Source organism: Solanum lycopersicum, chromosome 6 (genome assembly GCF_036512215.1).
Source record: "Solanum lycopersicum chromosome 6, SLM_r2.1".
NCBI classification, from domain to species: Eukaryota; Viridiplantae; Streptophyta; class Magnoliopsida; order Solanales; family Solanaceae; genus Solanum; species Solanum lycopersicum.
The window spans coordinates 46,246,478-46,274,442 of record NC_090805.1 but is presented as its reverse complement, the minus strand read 5'-3'; the positions used below and the strand labels follow the sequence as shown (position 1 = coordinate 46,274,442).

The window sequence follows — 27,965 nt, the reverse complement described above, 5'->3', positions numbered from 1 at the left end:
TGATAAACATCATGTTTGATTTGCATATAAGAGATACCACATTCCTTCCTGAGAATTCATTATCTATTGAACTGAAAGAAACTGCACATTCTATACATAGTTATAAACTGGAAGATGTTACCAAATACAAGAAGCTTATACATTGAACTCCAGGATTAAACCTCAAAACTGGAAACTCCTCACCTTCGAAAGAAAACCCCCCCAAATCGAAAAAGGACCAAAAGTGAAAAAGCCAAACCAAGTGAACTGCATCTGCTTTGAGTTCCTCTATCACTTCCCACAAGTAGAAAAAGTAACAACAATACAACACCCTTTTGCTGCATAACTAGTATATATTTCCAAGCCGCACAATGGACAAACGATGAAATAAGGCCTCCAAAGAATCATGAAAAACTACTGTCTGCAAAGAAGGGAGAGGTTAAAAAAAGGTCCTTCTGCACCCTCTCCACTATGATACAGCTACTATGTTCAGATCAAGTGGCCTCAAAGCTCCTTGAACTATTTCCTGAACAGTTCGATTACGTCGGCAAACCTCTGAAATCTCGTCAATCGGAACTACCAGACCGTTCATATTTGCTCCAGAGGCTGCATCAGACAAAGCTTGTAAAAACCTAGTCCTTTCCAATTCTGTAACAGCTGTTGATGGAATTAAGGACACACATTCCTTTGCCCACTCAAGAGCTTTCAACCCATATGCCCGGGTCAATGCCAGTAGAGCGTAAGTTACCTACAAAGAAAACAGCTCAGAGTAACTCTTGAATGCAACAAACTATTACTACCTTTCTCTTCACCCATCTGCCTTTTATAAAAAAGAAATAATGATTTGTACTTACTGTTTCTAGTCGTGAACTAGGAAGGGCTCCAGTTAGACAAGCAACCAAAATTCTGGTGATAGTGGGCCCTCGAGGAATAATTACACTGTCTCTTATGGATAGGCAACTTTCCCCGTTTGTAGAGTTCGAAAGATCGAATATATCAGACACAAAGTTCAATATTGAATTGCAAGCCTCCCTACAATCCAGTCAATACTTCGAAATTTAGAACAATCAAAACATAATAAAATATCATACCAAATGGATAATAGAATTACTAGAGAAGGAGAAATCCAAATCTAAAAGGGCCAGAGTTCCCTGGCAGTTCCTGATAGGTTCTCTAGTAATTAGATAGATGAATGGACAATGATATACTCCCGCCATTTTAATGTAAGTGCCTTACTTTCGGTCTTAGTATGTTTCAGAAAGAATGACATTGGCAACTCCCTAATTCCACCATCTTACATGGTTTGTTTAAGATCACAAGATTCAAAAGAAATCTTGATACATTACCCACGTCTTTAGTTTTAGGCCACACAAGATTCAAAAGTTTCCCTAATTTTCTTAAACTCTGTACCTAATCAAACTAAGACACACTTAAATTGAAACAGCGGGGGGCGGGGGGGGGGGGGGGGGGTAATCAAAAGATGATTCTATGCTTGACATATTAAAATTCAACTACAAGTATACTTTTACTAAATATCTTGGGTACTTGGCCTCTGTAACCCATATTGTAGGCAATGGACTTTGGAAACAAATATAGCGCCATATTGATGTGGAACAAACTGCTGCTTATATTGCATTGAGAAATGCAACAAAATAGACAACCAACATAGTGAATATGTGTTCCTTCAGCATCAGACCAGTTAATGTCTCATCAAGTAATTCATGCTAATCAAACTGGCCGTGTCCCGTGACTCAGTTCTTGTATCATTCACTCAGGTACTTGATCATAGTTATCTACATGCTTTTCGTCCGCACTTTTCTGACAGTTACATGTGTCAATGTCACAAAAACCATGGTATTATTGAGACTAACTCATAGGGAAGAAAATCAATTTATGATGAGATAAGATTTTGGTCCCCTTAGCGATCTACTAGGTCAGAGGAGCCTCTTGGTGTTCCAGGGAGATAAAAAAGAAGTTGGTAAACTAGACTACCTCACAATGACTGACCTAATATTATCTTTCTAGTTAGGACTACAAATTTCATTCTCTAGTGATACTCATCAGGATGCATACTTCAGGCTTCAGCATATATAATAAGCTCCAGATGAAGTATTACTCCACGTGAATCAAACATGACCGGTGCAGATTGGATGGTGACAAACTTTGCTGGACGCTATAATTCCAAGTATAGCATTCTAGTTGGAGCAACTTCTCCTAGGAAAGAAAGAAAGAAAATGTGACTGCAAAATCTAGTGTACAAAGCACCACAATTACGGCAGCTTGGACTCATGCTGCCAAACTACTAGAAGAATTGAAGTTGGCAGAGCAAAGTCAGATGCAACTTGTGTGAAATAATTAAATTGCATTTTATGTTATACCAAAGCCATTACATAATAAGAGGTCAAGTAATCGAAATTTACTGGTGTTTTGTCAGAGAAAAGATACTCTCATGAGGCACTATAACAAAATTCATAAAATTAAATGATTGGCTCACACAGATGTCATCAACTCAGTTGCAGTCCTTGCATTAATTACATCTGTAACAGACATGGCATGTATGACATGCAGCCAGCAGCTTGAGGTCTACCAGATAGTTCCATAAAAAAAAATTTAAGTTATAGATGAAATTGAAGTTCTGCCTACGAAGGCATATATCTCAACAATTGTATTCTACGCTGAAGAGATAAATTATTGGCGCTACCAAGATTCAACCATAAGACGTTTGACCTCACAAATTCAACCAATTCATCTCACATTTCTCACAATTTTATGTTATTGTCCAGAATACAAAATCTTCATCAGTCTACCCGTGTAGAACCAGAGCTTCCTCTTTACATCAAAATAGATGTAAACAGGCCATAAGTTCATGGGGTGAGGAGGAAATAGAGAGATTTACCTGTGCTGCACGGTGATGCCGATCATGGCACAATCCACCAATGATGGAAACACAGTAGAGGGAAAAAATAGTTGAGGACAGTATCGGATACATCTTGATGCCAGCAAAAAACAATCATCTGCTATATCCGGACGGGAAGTGAAATCCTGTGAACCACACTTCGGAGTTAGCTTACATAACTAGCGGTGAAATGCAAAATAAAGCAACAGACTGTACCTGAATCTTTGTAAGAAGACATGCTGTATGGCTAAAGAGAGACTCAATGAGAACTTTCAAGTAATTTGCACAGGATGGATCTGAACCAAATATCTGCGGCAGAAGGTCCAACTGTTGCTTAAAATGGAAACTGCAAATTTGGTTAAAATTTTGCAATGCAAGAAAGAACTCAAATACCTTAATGACTTCACTAGAGAGATAAAGAAAACACGGCTGATGGTGTTGTCCATATAGTCCTTGTATTTCCTCCAGCATCGCCCCAATTGTAACCCCCATGAGCCTCTTAGAAGTTCGTACCTAATGGATGAAATCATCATAGTTAGGAAAGTCATAATACCATTTGCTCATTGTCGGGCTCAGACTAGAATCTTGATGATACTTGTCTTCAGAGTTCAGAACACACCACTTTAAATAAGCTGTAGAGAACATTATCAATCACAATTTCAAAGAGTAACATAAAAGCAGTTTGAGGTCATACGTTAAGCAACATAAGTCAGCAGAAATTCACAGAAAGAAGAAAAAAAATCAGCTCCGGATGTAGATGTCAAGAGGCACAAGAATAAAGAAGAGAAGAACACGAAGTATTCGAAGGACTATGAAAAACGCCACATATTTACAGGAGAAGTTGTGTCACTACAACATTTTTCAGGAATAGGAAGCTTGATGAATGATTTCCTGGATCCCTTGGCAGGGGATGGCATAGATAACTGAACTTACAGCATTTTTACAAGCCCGGCAAAGAGACTCCATCGTCCGCATGTCCCAAGCACGACTATGTGAATATCATCAAACAATACCATTAGGGAAATTTATAATCAAAGAGTTATCCTAAAAGCAATATTTACAGCATACAGCTTTCTTACACATCAAAAATGGCTTTGAATATTGGCCAAAGTTTTTGAATTGCATCTGCAACCGCTTCTGGGTGATTTACATATCTGCAAATGGTTTCAGTCCCAAAATTGACAATGCAAATAGAAGCAAATAGATGAAAGACGGAACAAGGAAATTTCCTGTACCTAAATATATTTGCAAGTCGATCAAAATGAACAGTTAATTCCCGAGCATTTTTTTGCCCCAAAACTTGGGGACCTTGATTGATCATCTCCTGGAAGTTAACTCCAAGTATTTGTAAATTGATACTTAAAGTTATTCATAAAATTTTAGAAAGGAAACTTACTTGTAACTGAGCAACAGATGGCAGGCATACTGCCTCAAGTGCCTTCTTAGCATGTTCCGAAGGAAGCTCTGTAATAACCATACTGCAAAAAAAAGAAGAAAAAAGACCAGTGTGTTTACTTGGAAAGTGGGTGGTGAGAGTAAGGATTTAACAAGATAAAGAACTTAACTAACTTAGGGATCAGCTTCTAAGCATTAGATAATACCTTAAAGCTTCAACCAGATGCAACGAATCTTCCGCGGAAACTTTGAAGGGACCTTCCCCAATGACTGCCGTTTGGTAAATTTGAAACAGACCATCTAGTGACCCACAAAGCTTCTTCTTGCAATCTACAATGACAGTAAAAAGATTGAAACGAGATTGAACTAAAGAACTATTAACTCTGGCCAGAATGTTTAACTCTGAGAAGGAGCAAATTCACCAGGTCATTTCAGATGGACTGAGTAACCAAGATACAATTTCGCAAAGTTAAGAAAAAATTGATCCTAAAATTCTATTCAGAAAAGGGCCAAAAATACCTCTATCCTATGGAAAATGGCTCATCAATACCCTTCATCCACCTTTTGGTCTAAAAATACCCTCAACCTATATGTTTTTTTTTTGCTCAAGAATACCCCTAAACTAACACCTTAAACTTGATGATTTTTACTAGTTTTTAAAAAAGCCACATGGCTATTTTGATTGGCCACTTACATTACTTTATTTAAAAATTAAAGCCACCCATTTTTTTAATTCAAACTCGCGCCTAATAATCTGACCCTAATTGATGTCTGTTGCAAGTTCAAAATACCAATGCCTGCTAGCTGCACAAGAGACACTACTGCTTTTCTTGTTTGTATCCTGCTTAAAATGCTCATGTGCAAAGAGATGAGATAACAATTCAGTTCCAAGTTGTTGGATAGCTTGAGTTGGGGATCCAAGAGGGGAAAACAGAGGCTCAATCACCTGGCTAGGAGAGAGATTCAGAGTTGCAAGACTTTGTGGCTTCTATAGAATATTTACAAGAGTTTAAATGGGTGGAATAAAAATATCAGCGGGTGATTTTAGATTATAAAGAACGAACCAGATTATTTGGGGCAAGTTTAGATTAACGAAATGGGTGGGATTAATTTTTGAAATAAGTAATATTTTGGTCAATCAAAATAGATCACATGGCTTTTTAAAAAAAATTAGGAAAAACAATCAAGTTTAAGGTTTTAGTTTGAGGTATTTTAATATAAAATATAAGTTGCACGGACTCTTCACTTTCGATGCTGCACCCTTGTCGGATTTACCAAAAACACACTACTTTTAGAACATCTGACACGCTCCCATTGATATTTTTGAAGAGTCCGAACAAAATAGAAAAAAATAGATTGGGGGTAATTCAGATCAAAAGGTGGATGGATGGTGTTGTTGAGCCTTTTTCCCTAGGATAGAGATATTTTTGGCTCTTTTCCAAGTTGTCTTTATGAAATAGCTGCCACAGATAAACTGGATGTGAATTTGAAACAAGAGGTGTATCATAATCCACCAACTAGTCTCACAGATATTAATTATATCGTTGACAAAGCCCAACCATGAAGTGGTAAACTTTCATCAATTATCAAATATTAGAGATCTCTTGAAAATAAATAAAATAGAATGATCATAGAAAAATAATCAGTTCTTTAACAAAAAGGGTGGAGTATCAATTTTTTTTTGGATAAAAGGCAGAATTACTACAAGTAACACTAAAAGAAAAATAAATACAAACATGAGAAACTGAACGAAGTATTTACCATTGCATATGTGTCTGAAAGCTAAAGCAGCTGCAGCTGCGGAATCTTCACACGTGCTCATGCCTCTCACAAGAATATCAATGAGTGTGGGCAAATGTGAAAATCCATTTGATGAAGCATCAAGCCACTTTGAATACGCTCCGATTGTTAAGCAGACTGGAAATTAGTAAATTACAAGTAGAAATGAGAACTCTCAAATCAGTATTTCATCAGCAGTTGAAACTTGAAAGATATCTATAATAGTATTGGGCAGAAAATGACAGTATACACCAGATTGCCAACAACTGAAACATATAACCCAAAATCACCCAAGGGTGTGGCCAAGTGGTTGAAAACCTTGAATCTCAGGTTCAAACTCAGATGAGACCATAAAAAACACTAGGTGATTATTCCATCTGTCTTAGCCTTGGTGGACATAGTTACCTAGTATCTACTATTGGTGGGAGGTGAAAGGTATTCTGTGGAATTAGTCAAGGTGCACGGAAGTTAGCCCGGACGTGTTATAAATTAAAAAAACTGACACATATAACCAAAATAGGAACACACAAAGAAGAGAGGGTGGACAGTGGACACTCTTGGGGAATGTTTGGTTCGTGGATATGGGACAGGAAGAAGAGGATAAGAATGACGACATTCATATCCGTATCCAGTGTGGTACTTAAGAGACTGTGATATGGTGTCTTTATTACTCCTTATTCTTTATCAATTTGCTTATTGTTGATGAGGTTTATGCATTAAATTATATCATATGAAAAATTTAACTAGAATTCTATACCTAATTACTGGACTAAATATGGGATAAAAGAATTATTCAATCACATCATCTCCTCACTGTATTCTATTCACAGTCCCTTGTCCTTCACAGAAATTCGAAATAAGAGAGAGAGGGTAGGGGTGGAAAAGGCATGAAGTAGGGGGAATGGTGTCTAGGGTGGTTACGGAGAGTAAGGAGAGATTGGAAATTGACTCTGGTGCCAATATCAATTAGAATTCAACCACTATTTGGATTGTTAATACCCTCTATACGTTTGTGACTTATCTGAAATCGCAAAATAGGTAGGCTAATTAGCCAGGATATCCCAATAGGTAAATCTTATTACAATAATCTAAGAGGTTAAAAATAAAACGAACCAAATTCCCGATTATTATCTGGCCTAATGCAATCCCCCAAATATCCACAAAATCCAATCACCTCACTTTGATGGGAATAATTAACTACCTGTCTGAAGTAGCTGGGGTTGATGAGGCAGCTTAGGAAGCAAAGACATAATCTGCAAGTTAAAATAGTAAGGCAACAAAGAAGAAAAATCAAATGAACACAATTTCTGAAGTAAAACAAACTTGAATTTGCTTTATTTTCAGTCATCATTCAAACCTGCGGCATCACTTCGGCTTCAATATCAGAAACATAATCTGATATAGCTTTTATACAATACAAGGCAGCCTCTGCAGGGCGCCAATCAGAATTCTGATCTTTTCCACAGTGACTGATGCCCTGTTAAAATAAGCCAACATTAATATCTAAAAGAAAAACAACTTTACCGCCAAATAGTGTTAACCAAGATCTTTTTAACTGAACGTCTGAAACTGTTTTACGCGAAAATTGTGAATGATCTAGTATCTGAGACACAATGTTCTAATGTCTTTCACAATTTTCATAAGCAGAAAACAAGGTCAGGAAGCTCTAGTGAGAGGTTATAAAATAAACAACACCCAACATCTTCAAGAACCAAATGAAAACAACTATATCCACTTTATGTTGTTTCAATCTGCCTTGCTCTACAACTGCTCTATCTATCTTTATTTAAACTACAACAAGTTGGATTGTACAGAAAACATGGACTTGAACTGACTTGAAATTTGCGAGAAAAATTGTAAGACGAAACATCTTCTCAAAAATTAACACCTAAGTGCATGTACAATAAAATCCAAGAGTTTTTTTCTTAGCAGAAAACCAATAACAATTCCAAATGAGCAGAATATGCCTTGGGACTTCAGGTTTTACTTGCAGTAAGAACGTTTGATATGTTAAATAATAGAAGATTGCAATTTCTTTGATATTATCACAACTTTATGTCAGTACAATTGGTTTCTTCACTGTTCTAGTGTAAAGCGGTTGTCATTTATCCAATTCAAATAGATCAGCTTTGTAGAAATTTTGTACTCAGAGTGAAAGAGAGTAAAAATAAATTGTCTTTATACACAAGACTTTGTATAGAATTGTAAAGATATAAAACTTAAGCTAGCACATGAGGGGAGGATTGCCCATATCTATATAAAGCAAACCACCCGTCCATTCCCCAACTAATGTGGGATGTAACCCATTCTAACCCCCCCCCCAAAGCCAAAATCCCCTTCACATCCAGGCCTGACTGGAATGTGGATCGCCAGAACAGGGAAGGACCTGGCGCTAATACCATGTTACAACAAAGGTATTGGAGTTATTTCAATCTATTATCCAAGGAATACAATGATTTAAAATTTATATACAGGTAAAGAAAAGTCTAACTAAGGTAACTAGATATCTAAATTCCTAAAAATCGTCTAGAATATTATACACAACACAAGGAAGCCAGGATGAACCCACCTCTAAGAAGGGCCAAATCACAAGTTTTTGGCCAGCAGCTTTACAGTTACCACTACAACTGACTCAACCCTTAGGCAAACATCAACTCGAAGGACTCTCTCAGCAAGCAGAACCACCCTTTAGTAAAAAAAATGTTTGCACAAATTCCAGAACAATTCAAATAAGTCAGTTTCACCGATGTACCAAAGCTTATTAATGTAGTCAACATGTCCACAACCCCAAAGGGAAGACTTAAAAGTTAAGTGCGCATTAACCTAGTTTACACTTTACACTCTCTCAGAAGTGGTGAGTTAAATTTTTCTGGTCCCCACAATTTTGGTAGCTTACATTTATCAAATGAATTTGATACAATAAGTTGAGAAAGTCAACCATTTCTCCAGGATTACAGTAGTAGTACGCACCTCAACTAGTTTCATATAGAGAATTTTCAAGGTAGGTTCACCTCCTAAGATCAATGCTGCATCAATCAAGACATCTGCAACAGCTGATGATGCATGGCAGAACCACAGAGTAAGTTAGCATGGTGAAGAATTGGATCTCTGACATTTCTTCTCAACACAATAGCTGATGAACATTCATGATTGATTTTACAAAATTTCAAGACAACATGGTAATAAAGAAAGAGCCATCAAGGAAATAACTGATAAGGTACATAGATGGTACAGACTGAGCTAGACAGGTTACACAAATCAATGAGCTAAGAGACTAGCTCTTTGAGAATACGCTATGTCTTTCTTGAGCAAGACAATAAACCAATCAAATATAAGCTTTATAAATGCAATCAAACAACTACTGTCCCATATATGAAATGCATTTTTCATTTTATAAAGAAAAGAAAGCCAAAATGATGTAAATTGCCAGATAAATAATTCAAACCAAAAAGCTACGTGCCACATCAAAACAATCAAGGCATAAAGCGCAACAGAGAAGATTGTGGATGGTGATCACACAAGCGCGGGGGGCACATATAAGATATTTCGATGAAGTACAAGATATTAAGAAAATTGTCTTCACTAGTCCCAAATCTTGATAGAATTAGCAAGAGAGAGGCATCAAGCATAGTAAACTACTATTGCTTCTGCATTTTAATTTTGGCAGTACTTTTTCTTAAGAACATGATGATAAGGTCATTGAACACTATTTTTTACATTAGCCTCAACCCTTCAACATTGGCTTTTTATAACTGTTATCATGAAGAATTAGTTTATAAACTCAATGTTTAGTGCAAGACTTCCCTAGAACTAAAGGTCATCTTTATCAATCCTAAAACCAAGGTTAAACACAAAGTAAAAGCACCTAAATTATGTTTGCTAACCACAATACAATAGGGCAACATGTAATATACAATCAATCCATTTGGGGCGGAAGGGTCCTCCAGTACATAATAAGCAACTGCCAGAAGCTCCAAAAATCCAACATGACCAACTAACTATAACCTCCAGTTTATGATGCAAGGGAAAACAAAACCCTATCATTTTATTTTTTTGGGGATAACTGTGGTGTCTGAATCAACACCTCAACTAATTTCCATGAGATACCTGCCTCTACCCACCAAGGCAATGACAAATAGGAAGAAATCACCTAGTATTTTTGTCTCCGATGGATTTGAACCCGAGACTTCATGGTTTTCAGCCCACTTCATTTGATCACTAGGCCACACCCTTGGGTTTCATCTTCTTTTTTTTTGCGAGGTGGGGTATGAAGTGCATGGTTACAGATGCATGAAGACATAAATAATAATGGATATTTAATAATAAAATGCGACAACATTAGAAATAAAAACTTTAAGAAACCAGAATAGCTTTAGGGTAAAAAGCGGATGGGGCAGAATAATTTCACTTGGTGCGGAGGGAGATTGCCACATCTCCTAAAAAATGGGAAAGACTTGGAATTAAAGGCTTGAAAGCCTTTAATAAAGCTTTATCAGGCAAATAGCTTTGGAGGTTCGTAATAGAGGTACAAGCTTTGTGGAGGGGGTGATAGTTGATAACTAGGGGTGTCAAATGGGCGAGTTGGGTTAAATTGGAAATATTAAAATGGGTTCAATAGAAATCGGGTTGGGTCTTGACCCACCCAAGTTTACTTTGGGCTCAAATGGGCTAAAAACGGGTTGACCCGCCCAATTTGACCCGATTAATCTCAATAATTTAACATATTGATATTTAACTTTTATGATCACAATTTGAATTCCCGCTCAAGAATTTTTTGTTAAAAAAGTAACAAATGTATAGATAAATCTTAAAAAATGTTAAATAGATAATAATTCATACCTTCACTATAGGAACATATCTTAATAAAAAGTTTTATAACTGGTTTAAATTGGAGATTGAATTGGGCTCAATTGAAAATTCTCTTCAAATGGGTTAAGCTTGAATGGGTTGAAAATGAACCCAATTCAAATTATCTTGAGCCCAACCCTTAAAATTTTAGGCGGGTTACCTATGTTTGGGTTCACTTTTGACACCCCTATTGATAACAATGGGATTAGGGAAGGGGTTGGAGAACTAGAGATATCACTTCTCCTTACAGGTGTGGTATGTAGATGAATATCATGAAGGGGTGGATTATTTTTGGCAAATATCTCATTCAAGGTCAAAGACGAAAGGATAGTAAAGTTTTGTGGGCAAAGCAGGTGTGGCAGCATATTACGAAGGATGAAATACAGAGATTTTAGAGAGTATCTTGCTAAAGAGATTGACAATCAGCAAGTTAGGGAGACACATGGTGGAGAGACATTTTGGAACTTGAGATTAAAAGGGGATACCAATATTGGGAAGGGTTTGAGTTTCAAAGATTGTTAGCCTTACTACATACGTAAGTCAATCTGGTTGATAAGCCCAATGCTTGGCAGTGGGGCTTAGGGAATAATAGAGTTTTCTCTATGAAGATCTTTAATGAGAAGCTTTTGATAAGGGAGGAGCATGTTTTTCCATGAATGTAGTATGGATTCCAAAGGTACTGAGGAGGTGTGCTTTTTCACTTGGCTAGCCGCTAGAGGGGTAATTTTGATAGCAGAAAATCTTAGAAGGTGAGAATGTGAATCATCTTCTCCTACATATTGTGGGCTTACCATGAGGTTATGGTGGGATATGTTTAGGTGGATTGGCACTCCATGGGCAAAGGATAAAAACTGTAAAAGACTTGTTGGGAGAAGGAGGAGAAGACGAAGTGCTTGGAACATAGTTCCATTTGCGTTATCTTGAATTGTTTGGAGAGATATAGGAGAGCTTTTGAAGGAGTAGAGTTGAGTTTCTCTCCATTGAGGAGTACCGTTCCCTTATTTTCTTTTGGTGCACACAGAAAGTTCATTGTTGTATAGACAATTGGGTGGAGTTTGTAGAGTCATATCTCCTTGTAGATTCTTTAACTTTTCGTGTACGCATTATATACAGCCAGTTTGGCCTTGTTTATGAATGAAAATATATTTTTACTTGATAAAAAATTGAGTTAAGGGCACGATCTATAGAATAATGGTACCATATCTTGTCTGCTTAAAATCTCTCTGGTCCTCCATGGAGATATCAAAGTAATCCAGAGGATATTGGACTCTGAAGATAACCTGAAAGAGAAAATACAAACATAAACATAAAAGGGGAAAATAATGGGCGAACAATCTTTTTTGATAATGAGAATGGGCAAACAATCTATGTGGATTATAAACTAAAGGGTATCACGTCCAGGAAGAAACTGCATTAGTTTTTGTCTCCTGAAATAATTTAAGATCAATATGAAGCCATGCACGATAAGTAAAAAACCAAACTGCCTGCTCCTAATTCCAGAGAACTCACCAAGGAGACAAGTGATTCATATGATGAACGGAAAACCTGCAATCTACGAGTTTTTTCTGTCTCAATGGAAGTTTCATTGCCGCAAGCAAGATATGACTCCCTGAATAAGTATAATTTTAGATGCAAAAACTGTTTTGCAGCAAATAGACCGATTTGAAAATTCCAACAGCATTCACCTTTCTGTCAAAATCATCTGAAGATTGTGCCAGAAGTTAAAAGTCATGGAAGCAATATCGAACTCAGGATGTGAAGCAACTTCAAGTAATGCATGTACAATCAGCATTGATTCATCAGAACCTGAATACAGTTGTCAGTTTTGCTTATACATAAGTAAGAACAATTATCACATACTTTTATGCACACCAAACTTCTTTGGGAAGTCAAAGAAATTGCATCTGGAAGGAACTAAGAAAGAGAGGAACTATAGATACCAGTAGCAATCAATTCAACATATGCATCGCCCATGTCAGAAAACAAACGAGCAATGGCTTTAATATCCTCCTCATCCTGGAAGAGAAGAGATAAACAACATGATGGTCAAATAATTAAGAGAACAGCAATTTTTACATAACAATATTTTTAAAAAAAGAGAGAATACCAAACAGTAACTTTAAAGCTCAATAACTTATCGTGACACTGCAAAACCCCTTCACAACGGAGAAACGGATAGAAGATGGTGAAAATAGAAACAAGGGCATATACTCCCAAGAACATCATAAATATGGGTAGAATTCAGAGTTGGTAATAGCATGATTAAGTTATGGAAGTGAGATTGTGCGGGTGACAGTACTCTGGAGGAAGCATTCCCACCTGCTTATAATGTGGAAACCAACAAAAATGCATGTGTGTTTGAATATCTGATGGGACATAGCTTTCACATGGCTATAAGAGATTGAGAAAGGATGTGCTTTACAAGAATACTAGTTGCCAGAATGAGACATTGTATGTGCTGGATACACTAGACAATACTACTGATGTATGGCGGTGGTGGGAGAGTGGAAATGGTTTTATACTATCAGGGGTCGTTTAGTGGCTGGTTAAAGTTATGAAGGTATTAGTGATGTAGAGATTCAGTATAAGTGAATCTATCTACTTATGTTATGGAGGTTTTAGACTATTAGTTATACATACTTATTCCACACCCTATGGGTGCTCAGTCTGGAGTGCTATCAGGAACATGTGGTCATTAATGCAGATCAGAACAAAGGTGAAGATTGGGAATGGACAGAGAACATCCTTTTGGCATGACAATTGGGCAGGGCAAGGAACTATGAAACAACAACATCCAGAACTCTTCACATTAAGTCAACAGCAACATGCCAGTTGCCATGATGTTGACTGGTTAAGGATGGAACTTATTCCTAAGGAGACATCTGAATGATTGAGAGATGGAAAGAGATGCAGAATTTTACAATTTAGTAGCAGGTTTCAATAACCTCAATGGAGGAGAGAACAGACTGGAATGGAGCAAAGACAAGAATGGAAAGTTCTCTGTCAACTCAGCATACAAGGAGCTGAATTTAGCATCAGTGAAGGAAAGAGATTGGCCTTGAAAGATGATTTGGAAGCCAAAGATTCCTTACAAAGTTGAGAGTTTCACCTGAATTTTGGCAAAAGAGGCAGCCTTGACACAGGGAAACCTAAGGAAAAGGGGTCATCAATTAGTCGTTGAATGTATTCTATGCGAGATACAAACTGAGACAATCAGCCATCTTTTTTTGCATTGCAAGTGGACAGACCAACTATGGAGGATGTTTATATGCCTAAAAGGGATCAAATGGGTGAAACCTGGAAGCATAGCGGGTGTCCTCAGATGCTGGAACAAGGATGGTATGATAAGTAAGGAGGAGGAGAGATGGAAGATTGTCCCGGCTAGCATTTGGTGGTCAGTCTGGATTGAGAGGAACAAGAGGAGTTTTGGAATACAAAGCAACTTACAGATTCTTAAGATGAATTGCTTAGGCCTATTTTTATTTTGGTGTGAGCAAAAACGATTAGCTCAAACAGAAGATATTTTTGATGTTTTAGACTTTTTGTCGGGATAACTTGAAGCACAACCTGTAAGTTGTAATACTTCTGTTGGGAAACTATACCCTGTGGATATTTAGAAGTAACGTTATCTTTCTCAAAAAAAATACCTACCAAGCGTAATATAAGTTATAAGAAATTAATACAAGAATAAATTGTTTCTTATCCAACTATCAACGGCCCCTCGGTTCTTATTCCTAGCTTATTGGTGAGAGAGGAACTTATTTTTCCTCATGATGCTATTTGGATCCCTAGAGCACCAAGAAAGGTGTGTTTCTTTGTGTGGTTAGCAGCAAGGGTTGTGATCTTGACAACAAAAAGAATGAGGAAGAGGAAAATCACGTGTTAGTTGGTGTTTTATGTGCAAAAACTTGGGTGAAGAAGTAGACCATCCTCTATTGCATTGTAAAATGGCTATACGATTATGGCAGGTGATCCTTAATTTGTTCGGAAAACAATGGGTGATACCAGAAACGGCGCTATAAAGTTGGACTCACATGAGGGAGAGGAGAAGTCAAGGGCATGAAGTGTGGCCCCTTTAGCAATCATGTGGGGTTTTTTTTTTTTGAGGATAGTATCACTAATCTATATATTTACAGGTAGACTACATCCAAAATATGTAGTCGAGTAGAACAGGACTTTGTAAAACTGCAAAGTAAATTATTATCTCTAGTTTTTTGGTGGACTTGTGAGGTCCCTATTTGCATAGACGATTAGATATCTTTAATTGAAAACCATATTGTGATGCAGGTTCTCTTCTTTTGGTATCGACTTGTACATAGGGCTTCCCTAATTGGTAATAATATATTTTACCTTGTTTAAAAAAAAGGACATAGGATGCATTAAGAATTTCCTGAGTTATATATTCTTAGTGAAAAAAAGAAAGATTACCAGATGATTAGAACAACTAAATAGAGAATGCAGGTTGAGCCACCCGCTAAGAGTGTAATAAGTTTTGACACCATCTCGGGGTGACATCAATGAATGATCTTGACTTATCAAAACAAAAAGGAAGTCCCAAGAATAATATTTAAATTTGCTTTCAACTGATTGCAACTGGATCACCCACCAACCAATTCTGCGTAATGGAAGACTACCCAACAATCAGCAGTAGACCAAGTATATTACCCGCTACATAAAGAAAACAAGTGCATAGGAGGAGTAATATGTCAGACATTAGGAGCATAAAATACTTTGTAAAGGTTTTCAACCTGTAAAAAGATTTTTAGGGAACTCAATGGCCTAGAATGAGATTTTGGGGAATCACCCAAACTGGGACTCCAGAAGGAGAGGAAATGGAAATTGTAAATACCAACCATAAAATGACCCAATCATTCGAAGTATCTTAAAAGGTAGTACATTTAAATTTTCTTAGAACCAAAAAACAAAATAACCACAACAACACGTTGGTTTTCAATTTGATCACCATATAACATCCTGCACCTAACATATTTTCATCAAAATGCCTCCCAAAAAAAAGAAAACCAACAAATTTCTAGATGTCTAAGCTTTATGTTATTTAGGAAACGAAAAAGAATGGACCAATCGAACATCCCTATTCAATGCACAAGGTAAATATATACCTTTGACGGATCTCTGAGCTGAGGTTTCAGACTCATAACTTGAGGAACAATTACTTGAATCAAGGCCAACTCTGACGAAACTCCGCCGGAATTTCTTGCTGCTGTGTAATGTATCAATTCAGAAATAACTGCAACATTGCGAATTTCCCATCAAGTATGTCATAGCGAACTCATAAATATGACGAAATGCAGGAGACATGACAGCCATTTATACAAGTACAAAAGAGCAAGCGAGAAGGACAGGGATCCACAATAATGATCCAAGATCTACTGCACAACAGTAAAACTTGTAAATGAAACAGACTATTAATCAGTAAGAACGGATCCACTAATAATGGAACTAGGTTAAACTTTATCCAACTAAGCAGTGACTACCTCTGAACATCAATTGTGCTAAATTAGGTCTTCGGCCCAACTCAAACCGCAAAAGCTAGCTCAAAGGGAGGAGGATTGCCTAAGCCTTATAAGAAATTCACCCATCTCATTAACCATCAATGTGGGACTTTTGCCATTCTTTAACAAATTGCTTTCTCTTTTAAATTATTTTCTATCACCTAAGCCTCATTTGATAAGGTTTAGCATGGATTTATTTTCAGTGTAGCTACAATTCACTTCATGAAGGGACTTAAAGAAATTGAAACTACATTTCAGATACGGGATACCCAAATAGATTACATTGAACAGTTTATAATGAAGTGTATATTATAGTAGTTTGACGCACTAATAACAAAAGATCATAGTAACGAATTTATAAGAAGAAAGAACAGCAACCCAAACCATCCACAGTACCATTAACGGAGGCCTCAGACAATATTTCTGAATTCAAGCTTGAAAGAGCTGCAAGCACTAAAGGGTGTGAAGAAAGGGTAGATGCAGGTATCCTGAAATAGAATAAGTGATGTATTAAGCAACAATATTCTGTTATATTCACAGGAAATAGAAAATTGATGCACACTAGATAAGTAGATCTACAGAATGAGGAAAAATAAATGTTCAGGTCTAAATGAGTACGCGATTGATTTCTGTGACCACAAAAACTGAGATTCAATGCATGCAGAAGTAGAAAAAAGAGGAGAGAAAAGAGACTTAGTCCACAATAAGATCAGAATACTTCCTTTTCATAGGACAGAAGTATACCACCTAAAGAATTTCTAGACTGAACCTTGTCTCATGATTTATCTGCATAAATTGTGTTGATATAACTATATAGATCCATGAAAATGATTCTACTAAACTGCACGGTAGTCAATTTCATGCGCTTGAGAGCTTTGAGTCTACCAACTCTACAACAAATTAATATCATGATAGTATGAATATTTTTTAAACATGGCATATTTGACCTGCAATATGACATCAAAAGTGCTCAACATAACACCGTCCAGTCAATCAAACGAAAACACACTAATTACCACACAGAATAAATAAATAAATAGTAACACTGGAGTGGTGAGCACTATTAATTAGTATGTGTGTCAAACAACTATGTAATCTGAATCACATGATTCATAGATAGTTCATACAATTTCTGAAGTAAGCTTCATCTCAACCAATCTTGGTGCTAAATGGTCTCCAATCTTCCAGTAATCAATGTTAGGTCAATAACCTGAGCAAGGTTGACTTGTATCCACTTGACTAGACCCACATACCTGCAAAGTGGGAAGGAATAATCTCTATCTAGCCTTTTTTTCCGAAACTGGTAATTTGTATTCCTCAATCCTCAGCATATCATATATGCTGGAAACCTCCAATAGTTATCAACAAAGATTTATAACCAAGGGGTAATAAACAAAGAGCCTAAAAAATCTACTAATCGGACTTCATCCTCTACATTTGCCAGTTTACACCAAAAATGTCCATTTAATCTTCTGCAATGTATTGGATCTACCCTCAACCTCCCATTTCTTTCTTCCATATTGTCCACCAAATACATGAAGAAACTTTCTCCACCATCTCTTCTAGGATCTGCTATCCCATCTCCTGATCCAACACAGCTTAGAAGATCTGTTGTATGTTCTGGCTTAGAAGATATGTTGTATGTTTAGGCTTAGAAGATATCTATCTAGCCTTTTAAAAGCCCGAATCTTTTTTTCTCTTAAAATGCTGTCTGAAAAAGACCAGACATGCTTCCTGGAAAGTTCAGCACAACCACGTACCATGACTTCCAAAAATATATCTCCAAAGTAGCATTTCCTTCAGAATATATTCTCTATTCTCCATTCAATCTCCAGAGTCCAGATATCGTAATTACACCTGATTGAACCAGCAATTCCCATAAAAATAAACGAATCAGCAAGTTTGACTAACATACTTATGATCAAGTATGTTAGTCACTTAATCTTAGTCGAACTTAACTATCATATCTTTTTATGAAAACTTCCTGATTTGTTTATTAACATTGAACTGTGTAAACTACTCACCTAAGTGGTTGAGTTATTGTAGAGGGAACAATATCGTTTGTTTGCTCAGCTATACAATCTTATACACAGGGATTTCTCCCCATCATTAATAAGATTATTCACCTTTTCAAAAAAAAAAAATTACTTGGGTACGCAAAACACCTGTTTTTATTTATTTATTTATTTAGGTTTGCAACAGGCCAACTTGTGTGCAAATAGATTCTTTTACATAAAACAAGAATGAGAATTTTTTTTGACCAGTAGCATGGAAAATAAAACTTGGAACCTCTACCTACTTTGATTCCATTTGAGCGGAACAACAAACCCAAAACATTAAGGCAATGTGTGATGTGACTCAAAATCTTATAACCCCCTTGGATGCCTTATACAACTGATGTGTGATTCTATAAAATTCGGCAATTAACGGGTTCAAATACACTCACTCTGCCCACCAACTCTTAAAGATGTTTCAATCATAAATATGACGGGCAATGTTAAACACTTACAATTTACAGCATAAGGATATCTAATGAAGATGAAAAATCTTCAGCATTGAAGAAGACACGCCATAAAGTTCAGAAACAAAATTTTAAGATGTACTAGCTTTTCCATGAAATCAAAGACCAACTTCCCCAAACTTGCAACTTTAGTTGGGAAAAGAACTAAAGCACAGGAACCATCAAACAAGGATTACAGTTTGTGATAAAGCAAATCTAGGTTCAGCATGTGAATATGAAGGGACTCAGAGAAGCCAAATAATACCTATGCCTTAGCCGTAGCCAAGAAGCAAATGCCTCAAGGACCTGTCATGTAATTGGAAAACCGATTAGTAATAGAAGGAAAAAGTACTCAAGTAATCATAAGTCATCAACTCAAATTTTCACCTTAATGAGTGGATAAAAATGAATAGTAGATAGTAGGCACATGCAACTTCCCTTTATAATATTTTTCATTTCCTAGAGAATTCACCCACTAAATTGAGGGTCAAAGTGTGTACAGAAAGAGCTAATATAATCTGGATTTTGATTAGACATATATCTGTATAAACTAGCAGCTGCTCTTTCAGTTCTGAGGCAACGTAGGTTCTGACCCATATCTTGTGTAGAAAACCTGTATTACATGGACTCTATATCGGGTGCGTATCAAAAATGGGTTATGCTATGCAAACAGAAAGAAAGATCAAACTTTTTTGGCTAATTATTAGTGTATTTTGAAGAATCTGCACCAAGTATAAATCATAATACCTATACATGTGTACAATGAAACAATGAGGATTCCATGTAACAAAGCACGAGAAATCTTTTTCCCTAAATAATGGTTCAAATATTTCTAAACATGTTGATCAACAAGAGAATGCTGGAAGTAGAGTCACAATTGAACTATTTATGTTACAAATTTGTGTTAATGAGCTAAGTTAAGCATGACATCAACATCATTTACATCCCATTGTTGCACCAGAAAGTGAGAAAAGCAATACTCTATACTTGAGACTAATAAAATTATCCATTTAAACTTCAAAATTCAGATATTCCTTGAGCAGAAATTGTACACCTAACCACTACGAACAGTTATCTAGAACATTTATAATCAAATTAGATAACTCGCAGATATCCCAGTTTATAATTGATGTAGAACATTATAATCAAATTAGATAACTCGCAGTAGTCTGTTTTAACCCTCTTTTCCATTACCTTTTTCTTTTTAACTTATCAATTGCAAATCAAATAAGAGCATTCTATCAATAATCATCAGCACATAATGTTTCCATATTCATTATGCACCCCAGTAGACAACCAGAGCTCAAGGGAAAAATGAAGTGCAACAAACTGATTATTAAGATTCTCAATTTTAATATAATTTGGTAAGACAAAAGAAAGTGGGATAAGTTAGGGAAAGAACAGAAAAAATTATACAGAAAACAACAAAAACTGTTGTTGTTAATTGATTATCACCATACTTTTAATTCATTGTCAAAATCGTCTGGTAAGGAGTATGTATTAGGAATAGTTCATGTATTATGTATGGTATTATTTAGTACTATATTTTGTAGAAATTTTGGCCGATGTATAACTATTCCATGGATTAGTTATAAACCTTACATGGTATTATAGGATGTATAATTAATACCTTTCATTTGGTGGTATTAGTAATCCATAGGATTTAATACCATGGGATTAATCCATGTAAAAACAAAAGAAACCCTCAAATCCTTTCAATTATTTTGTTTATTTTCTTGATTTTGTGTTTATATTTGTACTAGTAAATTTATTATCTTAAAAGCTAAGGTCATAGAACTATGAAAATTTATCTTTTCATTAAACTTTATTTTGTATAAATTTAAAATAAGCTCATGTCATATAAACTTAAAATATTTGTGTATTTATAGGGTCTATATTTATATAACATATAAAACAATTTATTTTGCCATATTAAATTTATTTTATTGATAAATGCGGTTAAATGATTATGGAAGATAAAAGTCTTAAGTTGGGTATTTTTAATTCAAGGGTATAATTTGAAAGAAACTTTTTGTAGAGTTTACACCAAACACAAGATAAGGTGGGAAGCAATGAATCAAACACTTGATAGAAAAATAATCCCTGCATTACTAATCTTTTCGTACCAAATGACCCCTAAGAGGCTCACAATAACTATTTAGACGTATATTGAACGGAGAAATTCAGTCAAAATTGGCATCCATGCTCTCTGGGCACAAGAAAGTACAATTTGGTGAGAGAGAATCATTAAGTGTTTGGCTGGTGGCTTTGATAAGGATGTAAATATCAAACTATCAAGAGGCACAAAAGGAAAAAGTAATGCTCACCTGTTCCTTAAGTTCATTGATATTCAAACAGGCAGTCAAGATATTAAGTGCGGTATCAATAGCAGAAGCAAGCTCTTTTTCAAACTGGCGTCGCCTATCTGGTCGAGCAGCTATCTTGTAGTTGAATTCCTCCTGTGTGAAGACACATCCATTACCAATATCGTTCAAGATTTAAAGAGAAGATGCAATGTTTCCTCACAAAAGGCAACAACAAGGACATAACCTTGCAACGCAAATAAATTAACCTAGTCCTTTTCAACAAATAAAAAGCACAGTAAAAACCAATTGTTTACCATGTGATTTAATAGAAACAGTGAGACTAATACCTCAGGCAAAACTCTAAGAAGTTCCAGAAAACTCGGTATAAACTCGGGATGAGAATTCATTTCATCCCTAAGCCAGTTTATAAGACCACCATCTCCCCAATCATCTGCAGGCACATGAACAGCCAAAGCAGCCACTGCAAGACTAATCTATAATAAAGCATTTAGTACAGAATCTTTTAATTGAATTCCACATATTGTTTATTTGACAAAAATATCTTAAGTTACCTGTGTTCTAACTTTTGGGGGACCATTATGAAATGTTTTCAACAAGGTCTGCAATTTGAAAATCATCAAACTCATAGTCAGGAGTAAAATATAACATTTAATAAATCTACATACTTATTTCTACTTTATTTATTGATAAAGTAATAAAATATTATTAATGAAGGGCATAAACACCCATATACAAGAAGTATACCAAGAGGTAGGGGAACCTCAGAAAGAGGTATGGTTGTCTACAAAAAACACATAATTCTATACATAGCGGGATCTCATGGATGCATCAAAACATAATAAAGAAAAAGATGCTACTACTCACGTGGAATATGTAAATTTATGAAGACATAGAGCAAAACCGACAGCAGCTGATGTAACTCATCATACAAGTTAAAACAGTTTGATTAATAAAAATATGTATCTTCCCAAAAAAGAACAAGTTACAACAGTTCACTTTTATGGTTTTACCAAGCTGGACAACTAAGCCACCACCACAGTATTGGAGCAAAAATTTTCCACTTAAACTAGGACTGGTCATAGTTACACATAAAGGAGTTGAGCTGCAAACAAGCACAAGAAACCAATTATTTGGGATATTAAAGTTAGGATTCAAAACAATTTCCCTTTAAATGTGCATTTTATAATCATATTCCTTTTCTTGATTAACACAACCCAATTTAGTATATCAATAATGTTTGTAATTATTCCTTATGTTGAACATCCAATGTATTTTCGGAATGCATTTAGATGAAAGCTCTCCTGATTCAAATAATGGTAATGTTTTGATTCCTTGCAGATTGGAGCTTTACACAGCGGGTCATTAGGAGGAAAACCTGTGGGGTGGACCCAGAATTTGTTTTTTTATAACTGTGGTGTAGGTGCAGAAAATTTGTTGCAAGTCCAGATGACTTTGCCAGCTTTGTCGACTAGCGGAGTATACATGACATCTTCAGGTATCTAGACGATTCATTAGACAGTTTAGAAAGAAATAAAGAGCACATGTTTGTATACCCTCTTCTGTAAAGGGTGTAAACTATAATTTACCTGTTTCAAAAAAAAAAAGGGAGTAAAATATAGTCTACTTATCAGTTCTGATAGAATATTAAAAGAATGATATAATCCTACAATACCCGACACTAGCAAACTACATTATCGATGGAAGGCAAACCATCAAATAATTTTTAATAATAATGGAGCCAATCTACTAGTCTCTCCGTCCTAATTTAAATGACAGATTCCTTTTTAGTCAGTCCCAAAAAGAATGACAAGTTTCAATATTTAGTTAACTTTAAATGCCTCATTTTACCCTTGATTAGATGATTTACAGGCTACGGCCACACAAAAATCTATGACTTATTTAAGCCCACAAATTTCAAAGGTTTTTCTTTCTTTCTTAAACTTCATGTCAAGCCAATCAACATCCAATAAATTGGGGCGGAGAGAGTAATATTTTTTCCCAATCACTTTCTTTCATGTGAAGGATTAACCATAACATTATCCGGGAACACGAAGGTTGTGTTAAGATACCTTAAATAAGACAACACTGCCTAGGAATAGAAAATTTCCAGTTTTGATCAGGCGAATATGAAGCATTTATCCCAAGGACCTATTTCCTTATATTGTTAGTACTTAATATGTGCCTTATATATCAGAAAAGAAGCCAAAACACAATCTATACTCCATGAAGGATGAAGAGGAATCAACTTAATCCCACCTACTAGGCTACAAGCATCATGCAGGCAACAGTTATCTACAGATTTGATTCACAATTTTGTGTTGTTAATAAAAGTAACTGATATGCTGGCAATATGAACGAAACTGATAAATTTCAATAATATCAGACATCCGAGTTGAAAATATTAATTATATCGAGATGATAAACTTGCTCACATTCAGAGAATCCCGTAGCGGACGAAAAGCTTCAGAAGGTAGTTCTTCAAAATCCCGTTGAACCTGCCAAATCAGATAGAAAATGCCTGTATTAAATTGCTCATAGAAAATACAGACAGAGATGGATACTGATATCTTTTAGTCGAACATTTCAGTAGTTTTTATTTTTTTTGATGAAGTAAGTTGTTTCATTACAGGCATCAAGAAGATGCAAAGAGTACAACAGTAGATATTATCAGTAGCTTTTACTTGTAAATACATCATAGAGAAACTGAAAATAAGTGAATAGACTTCCATGGACGCTCAGGATGAAGATTACCTTGCTTCTGAGAGTTTGAGAACAGAATATTAAAGTTTCTTGATTGCTAGATGCATCATGAAGCAGATTATCAGCCACCTAATCAAATACAAGAAACTTCGTAAATTGACAAGCACCATTATATCCAGTCAGATTACAGAAAAGAAAGGGGGAGAGAGATAGCGCAAAAATAAACAGAAGCTAACAACAATGTACACCTCAATCTCACAAACATTCCAATCTATTGGGTCGAACCGACCAAAAGACTCAGTTATATCCTTTGTCCCTATGTGAGGCAGCCTAAAAGAAACATCAATGCCAGGTATGGGCACATACATCTCATGAACCTAAAAAAATAGCAGCTGAAAAGGAGACTATGTTGCATAAAATTAAACCGCTTACAGAATAATACCCCCCTTGTCACTTAATGTGCTCGACATACCTTTTCTCCTAGAACGCAGACTAATCACAACAATAGGATAGTTATTTGCTTCTTTTACATGGTCAAGGCAATCAGTCAAACAGAAATAGGATAGTAAATAGTGTCACATTTATGCTCCTTAAATCAGACATAAAACAAATCAGACTGAACACAAATGGTCTCCATTTGTCACCGTTGTAGTAGTAAGACATAATTGGCTAACAACTTTTTACTATCTTGTGACACGCCATCACATGTGAAACAGACATTAATTACGAATGAATCCATGTTATGAATAGCACGAACATATTAGTGATGCACTTGCACTTCCTTTTTTCCTTTTAACTTTGTTACCATTATGGCAGCAAAACTCGGATACCATCAGCATACTCTTGATACGCTCTTACAATCTATGTTGCTCGGACTCTTCAAAAATGTCAACGGGTGCGTGTCGGATTCGGCCAAAAGCAGTGTATTTTTGAAGAATCCAAGACGGGTGCGGCATCAAAAGTGAAAAGTCCGCGCAACTAAGCTTACAATAAATTGCTCGGATATGGGTGCCCGATATGAGTGCCGGTGTAGAGGGAAGAAAACAATTTAAATTTTAAGATTCGTGGGTACAGAGTCAGGTATGGATACGGGTATTCGGTTAAAAGTATTCAATTCTCTAAAAATAGAGTAATAAAACTATCCTTAAATGACGGTGGACAATTATTAGGAAAGTATTGCACGAATATTTGAGAGCAATTTTGAATCTATATATTATTAAGTACAAATGAATACCCGTATTATTGTCTTGGTGTAACATGACTATTTGCAAATGATATAGAGGCCATGATACACTTCTTGGATTCATAGGACATTCAATAACTATGTTGACCTATAAATATCTTTAAAGCGTCTTATAATTGCTAACTCTTAACACAAATATCTTCTACGATACAAAAAACATATGCCTAAATAATGATACCGCCCTTCTTTTGGCTTGATTTCAGAAACCATTGTATCTATCTCGAATTTCTCTATCAATTTTGGCCAAAGGAAGCAAAATCGATGGGCTATTTCCGGTATGGATACCGCACTCACACCCACAAACATGTCGTGTCAGTATGGGTGCGGAGCCGAAGTGAAGAGTCTCCACAACTTAGATCTTAAATAATTTGTTTGAGATAGATACAGCGGAGTTGGCACTAATAAGGAGGTAGTAAACAACTATCGGCCATAAAAAATTCACGACTTTAAGATCTGCATGATTTTTGCACTAAGGGGCGGTCTCATGAGATCTATGCCGGCTCAACTAGGAGGTCTACCCATTGAAATCTATCACATACATGACCACATTGAATAGGCTAAGAAATGAAAGGAATTGTGTACCCACGTTCTCTTTCTATTGGACATCGATATCCTTCAAAATGCTCAAAAATTGCTATAGAATAGTAAACACTATCGCATTTATGCTCCTAGAATCAGACTGGACTCGAATGGTCTCCATTTGTCAACACGGAAGTTGTGGTAGTCAGACATAGATGGTTCCTGTAATACGTCGTCACATGTGAAACATATTAATTATGAATCTTTTGTGTACCACATACATATTAATGATGGACTTGCACTTCCTTTTTTTTCCATTAACTCCGTAACCATTATGACAGCAAAATTCAAACATCATCAGAGTACTCTTGACAAGCTCTTAAATAATTTGTTTGGGGTAAATATGAATTTTCCGTATTAAATCTCTACCTACGTTCCCTTTCTATAGGACATGCATGTCCTTCCAAACACCCAAAAACTGCTATAGAATAGTAAACACTGTCGCATTCATGCCCCTGAAGTCGGACAAAACAAATCGGACTGGAATCGAGTGGTCTCCATTTGTCATCAAGGAAGTTGCAGTAGTCAGACATAATTGGCTAACAACTTTTTACCATCATGTGATACGCCATCACATGTAAACAGACATTGATTATGAATAAATCCTTGTTATGGGTACCAATACATATCAATGATGCACTTGCACTCCCTTTTTTTTTTCATCAACTCTGTAACCAGTATGACAGCGAAATTCAGACACTATCAGAATACTCTTGATACGCTCTTAAAATAATTTGCTTACATTCTCTTTCTATTAGACATGCAAGTCCTTCCAAATACCCTAAAACTGCTATTTGGATACCTTAATAAGACATGAAATATTGTCATACTGGACTTGATTGGCATACAGAAATAAGTGCTGGCTTCTATGCTGCTGAACTCAAAGGACTATTTATTGACCAATGATTCCTCCTCAAATCCAACCATCAATCACCACAGAAAACACATCTTCCATTTCATGAGCCAACCAAAGCTAAAAGTAATCCCGTTATAGTATTGTCTTCCTATATGCACTCAAGTTTATTCAAAGTATCCCAATGGTGCAATGACGTCGCCTTCTTGGAAAAAAGGACTGCATTGTGCAGCAACATAAAGAAACCACTATTGATTTGACAGACTCAACTGAAATTGTACAAATGAAACTCGAGCAATGAAAATTAATCAATCAATCAAGTATGTCACAATCCCAAATCAGTTGGATTCCATTCAGGTCAATTTTTAAAAACTCCTTTTCTTTTTTATAAACAGTAACTTCGCAAAAAAAATTGCTTTTTTCTTGCCCCCTTGATAAAAATAAAAAATTCTTGATCAGCTCAGTAATGGCACACTCAAAATCAAAAACTCAAATCCCATTTCTCTAAATAACTGTACTCCTCTGATTAAACTTAAAAAAGATCTAACAATAAAAAGGAAGAAAAAATTAACAAACCTGCCAAGCATCAATAGTTCGTTGAAAATCCTGTAGCCATCGATCGGCCTGCATTCGAACGCCGTCATCTGGATGATGATACAGTGCATTTAGGGCTTCTTTAACTGTGTTCTGTAGCTCCATAGTTCTTCACTTCAGCTCCGATAAAAAAAAAACTCCCCAAACACCTAGTTCTGAATCGGCAACACACCCAACACTTCTATAAATCGCCGCTTGAATTAGGAGTTGTCGGTTTTGTAGTTCCGTATACGCAGAGTATATCGATAAGACTTCTCTTTTGGCGCTTTCCTTCGAGAGGTTTGCGTCAAGTGTCACTGAATGAGCAAAGCACGGAAATGGATGTGTAGCCCAACTGTTCGATGAAATTTCCCAGTGACTACTCGATTGGTCGAAAGGGGGAAGAACTTTTGAATGTAAAGAGTAATTAATCCTAGTTTAGTTTTGTATTGGTCCTCAAATGAATATTCAATGCTGGGACACTTCTTTTATATTTAGGTTTCTTTTTTTTTTTTAATTCGACACTCGCAAAAGTTAATTATATTCGCTTATCAAATATGTAAGAAAACATATATTTGTAATGTATACATATATATTGATATATAAAAATAAAAAATTATATTTATCAATTATTTTTTTGGCGGCAGCTATACAATGTAAAAAAGAAAATATACATAGGTATAAGTTCTTTTTTGTATTCTCTATCTTATATATGATTCAAATTTCTTTTAAATTTATAATACGTTAAAAAGAGTTTTTTTTTTAATTTATGTAAATATT

General features: G+C 35.8%; 1 protein-coding gene across 3 annotated transcripts; it reads right to left on the bottom strand.

Moving 5' to 3' along the window:
- On the bottom strand, positions 1–27,731 carry LOC101246063 (transportin MOS14). Of its 3 annotated transcripts, none has more exons than XM_004241505.5 (27): positions 27,189–27,731; positions 23,989–24,066; positions 23,670–23,732; positions 21,789–21,836; positions 21,564–21,710; positions 21,238–21,369; positions 19,176–19,216; positions 16,807–16,898; positions 16,018–16,145; positions 12,838–12,913; positions 12,583–12,703; positions 12,407–12,506; positions 12,096–12,177; positions 9,020–9,102; positions 7,407–7,526; positions 7,251–7,302; positions 6,032–6,187; positions 4,477–4,600; positions 4,272–4,353; positions 4,111–4,199; positions 3,955–4,029; positions 3,809–3,863; positions 3,269–3,388; positions 3,092–3,184; positions 2,876–3,021; positions 834–1,011; positions 1–727 (listed from the first exon to the last, which is right to left on the bottom strand). In XM_004241505.5, the coding sequence occupies exons 1-27, from the start codon at positions 27,309–27,311 to the stop codon at positions 449–451; spliced, it is 2,883 nt and encodes a 960-aa protein (XP_004241553.1). In that variant the 5' UTR covers positions 27,312–27,731; the 3' UTR covers positions 1–448. The 3 variants fall into 3 exon arrangements, with proteins under 3 accessions (XP_004241553.1, XP_025887443.1, XP_069155510.1); XM_026031658.2 differs by having other exon boundaries at positions 21,564–21,705; positions 27,189–27,647; XM_069299409.1 differs by lacking the exons at positions 1–727; positions 834–1,011 and adding an exon at positions 2,057–2,193.
- Positions 27,732–27,965: the final 234 nt, after the last annotated feature.

Coding starts and splice junctions, on each gene's coding strand:
- LOC101246063 (XM_004241505.5), bottom strand. CDS start 27,311: ATGGAGCTACAGAACACAGTTAAAGAAGCCCTAAATGCACTGTATCAT. Junction 3,389..3,808: donor GCCGGGCTTGTAAAAATGCT/GTAAGTTCAGTT, acceptor TTCATCCATTAG/GTACGAACTTCTAAGAGGCT. Junction 3,022..3,091: donor GTCTTCTTACAAAGATTCAG/GTACAGTCTGTT, acceptor TGTGGTTCACAG/GATTTCACTTCCCGTCCGGA.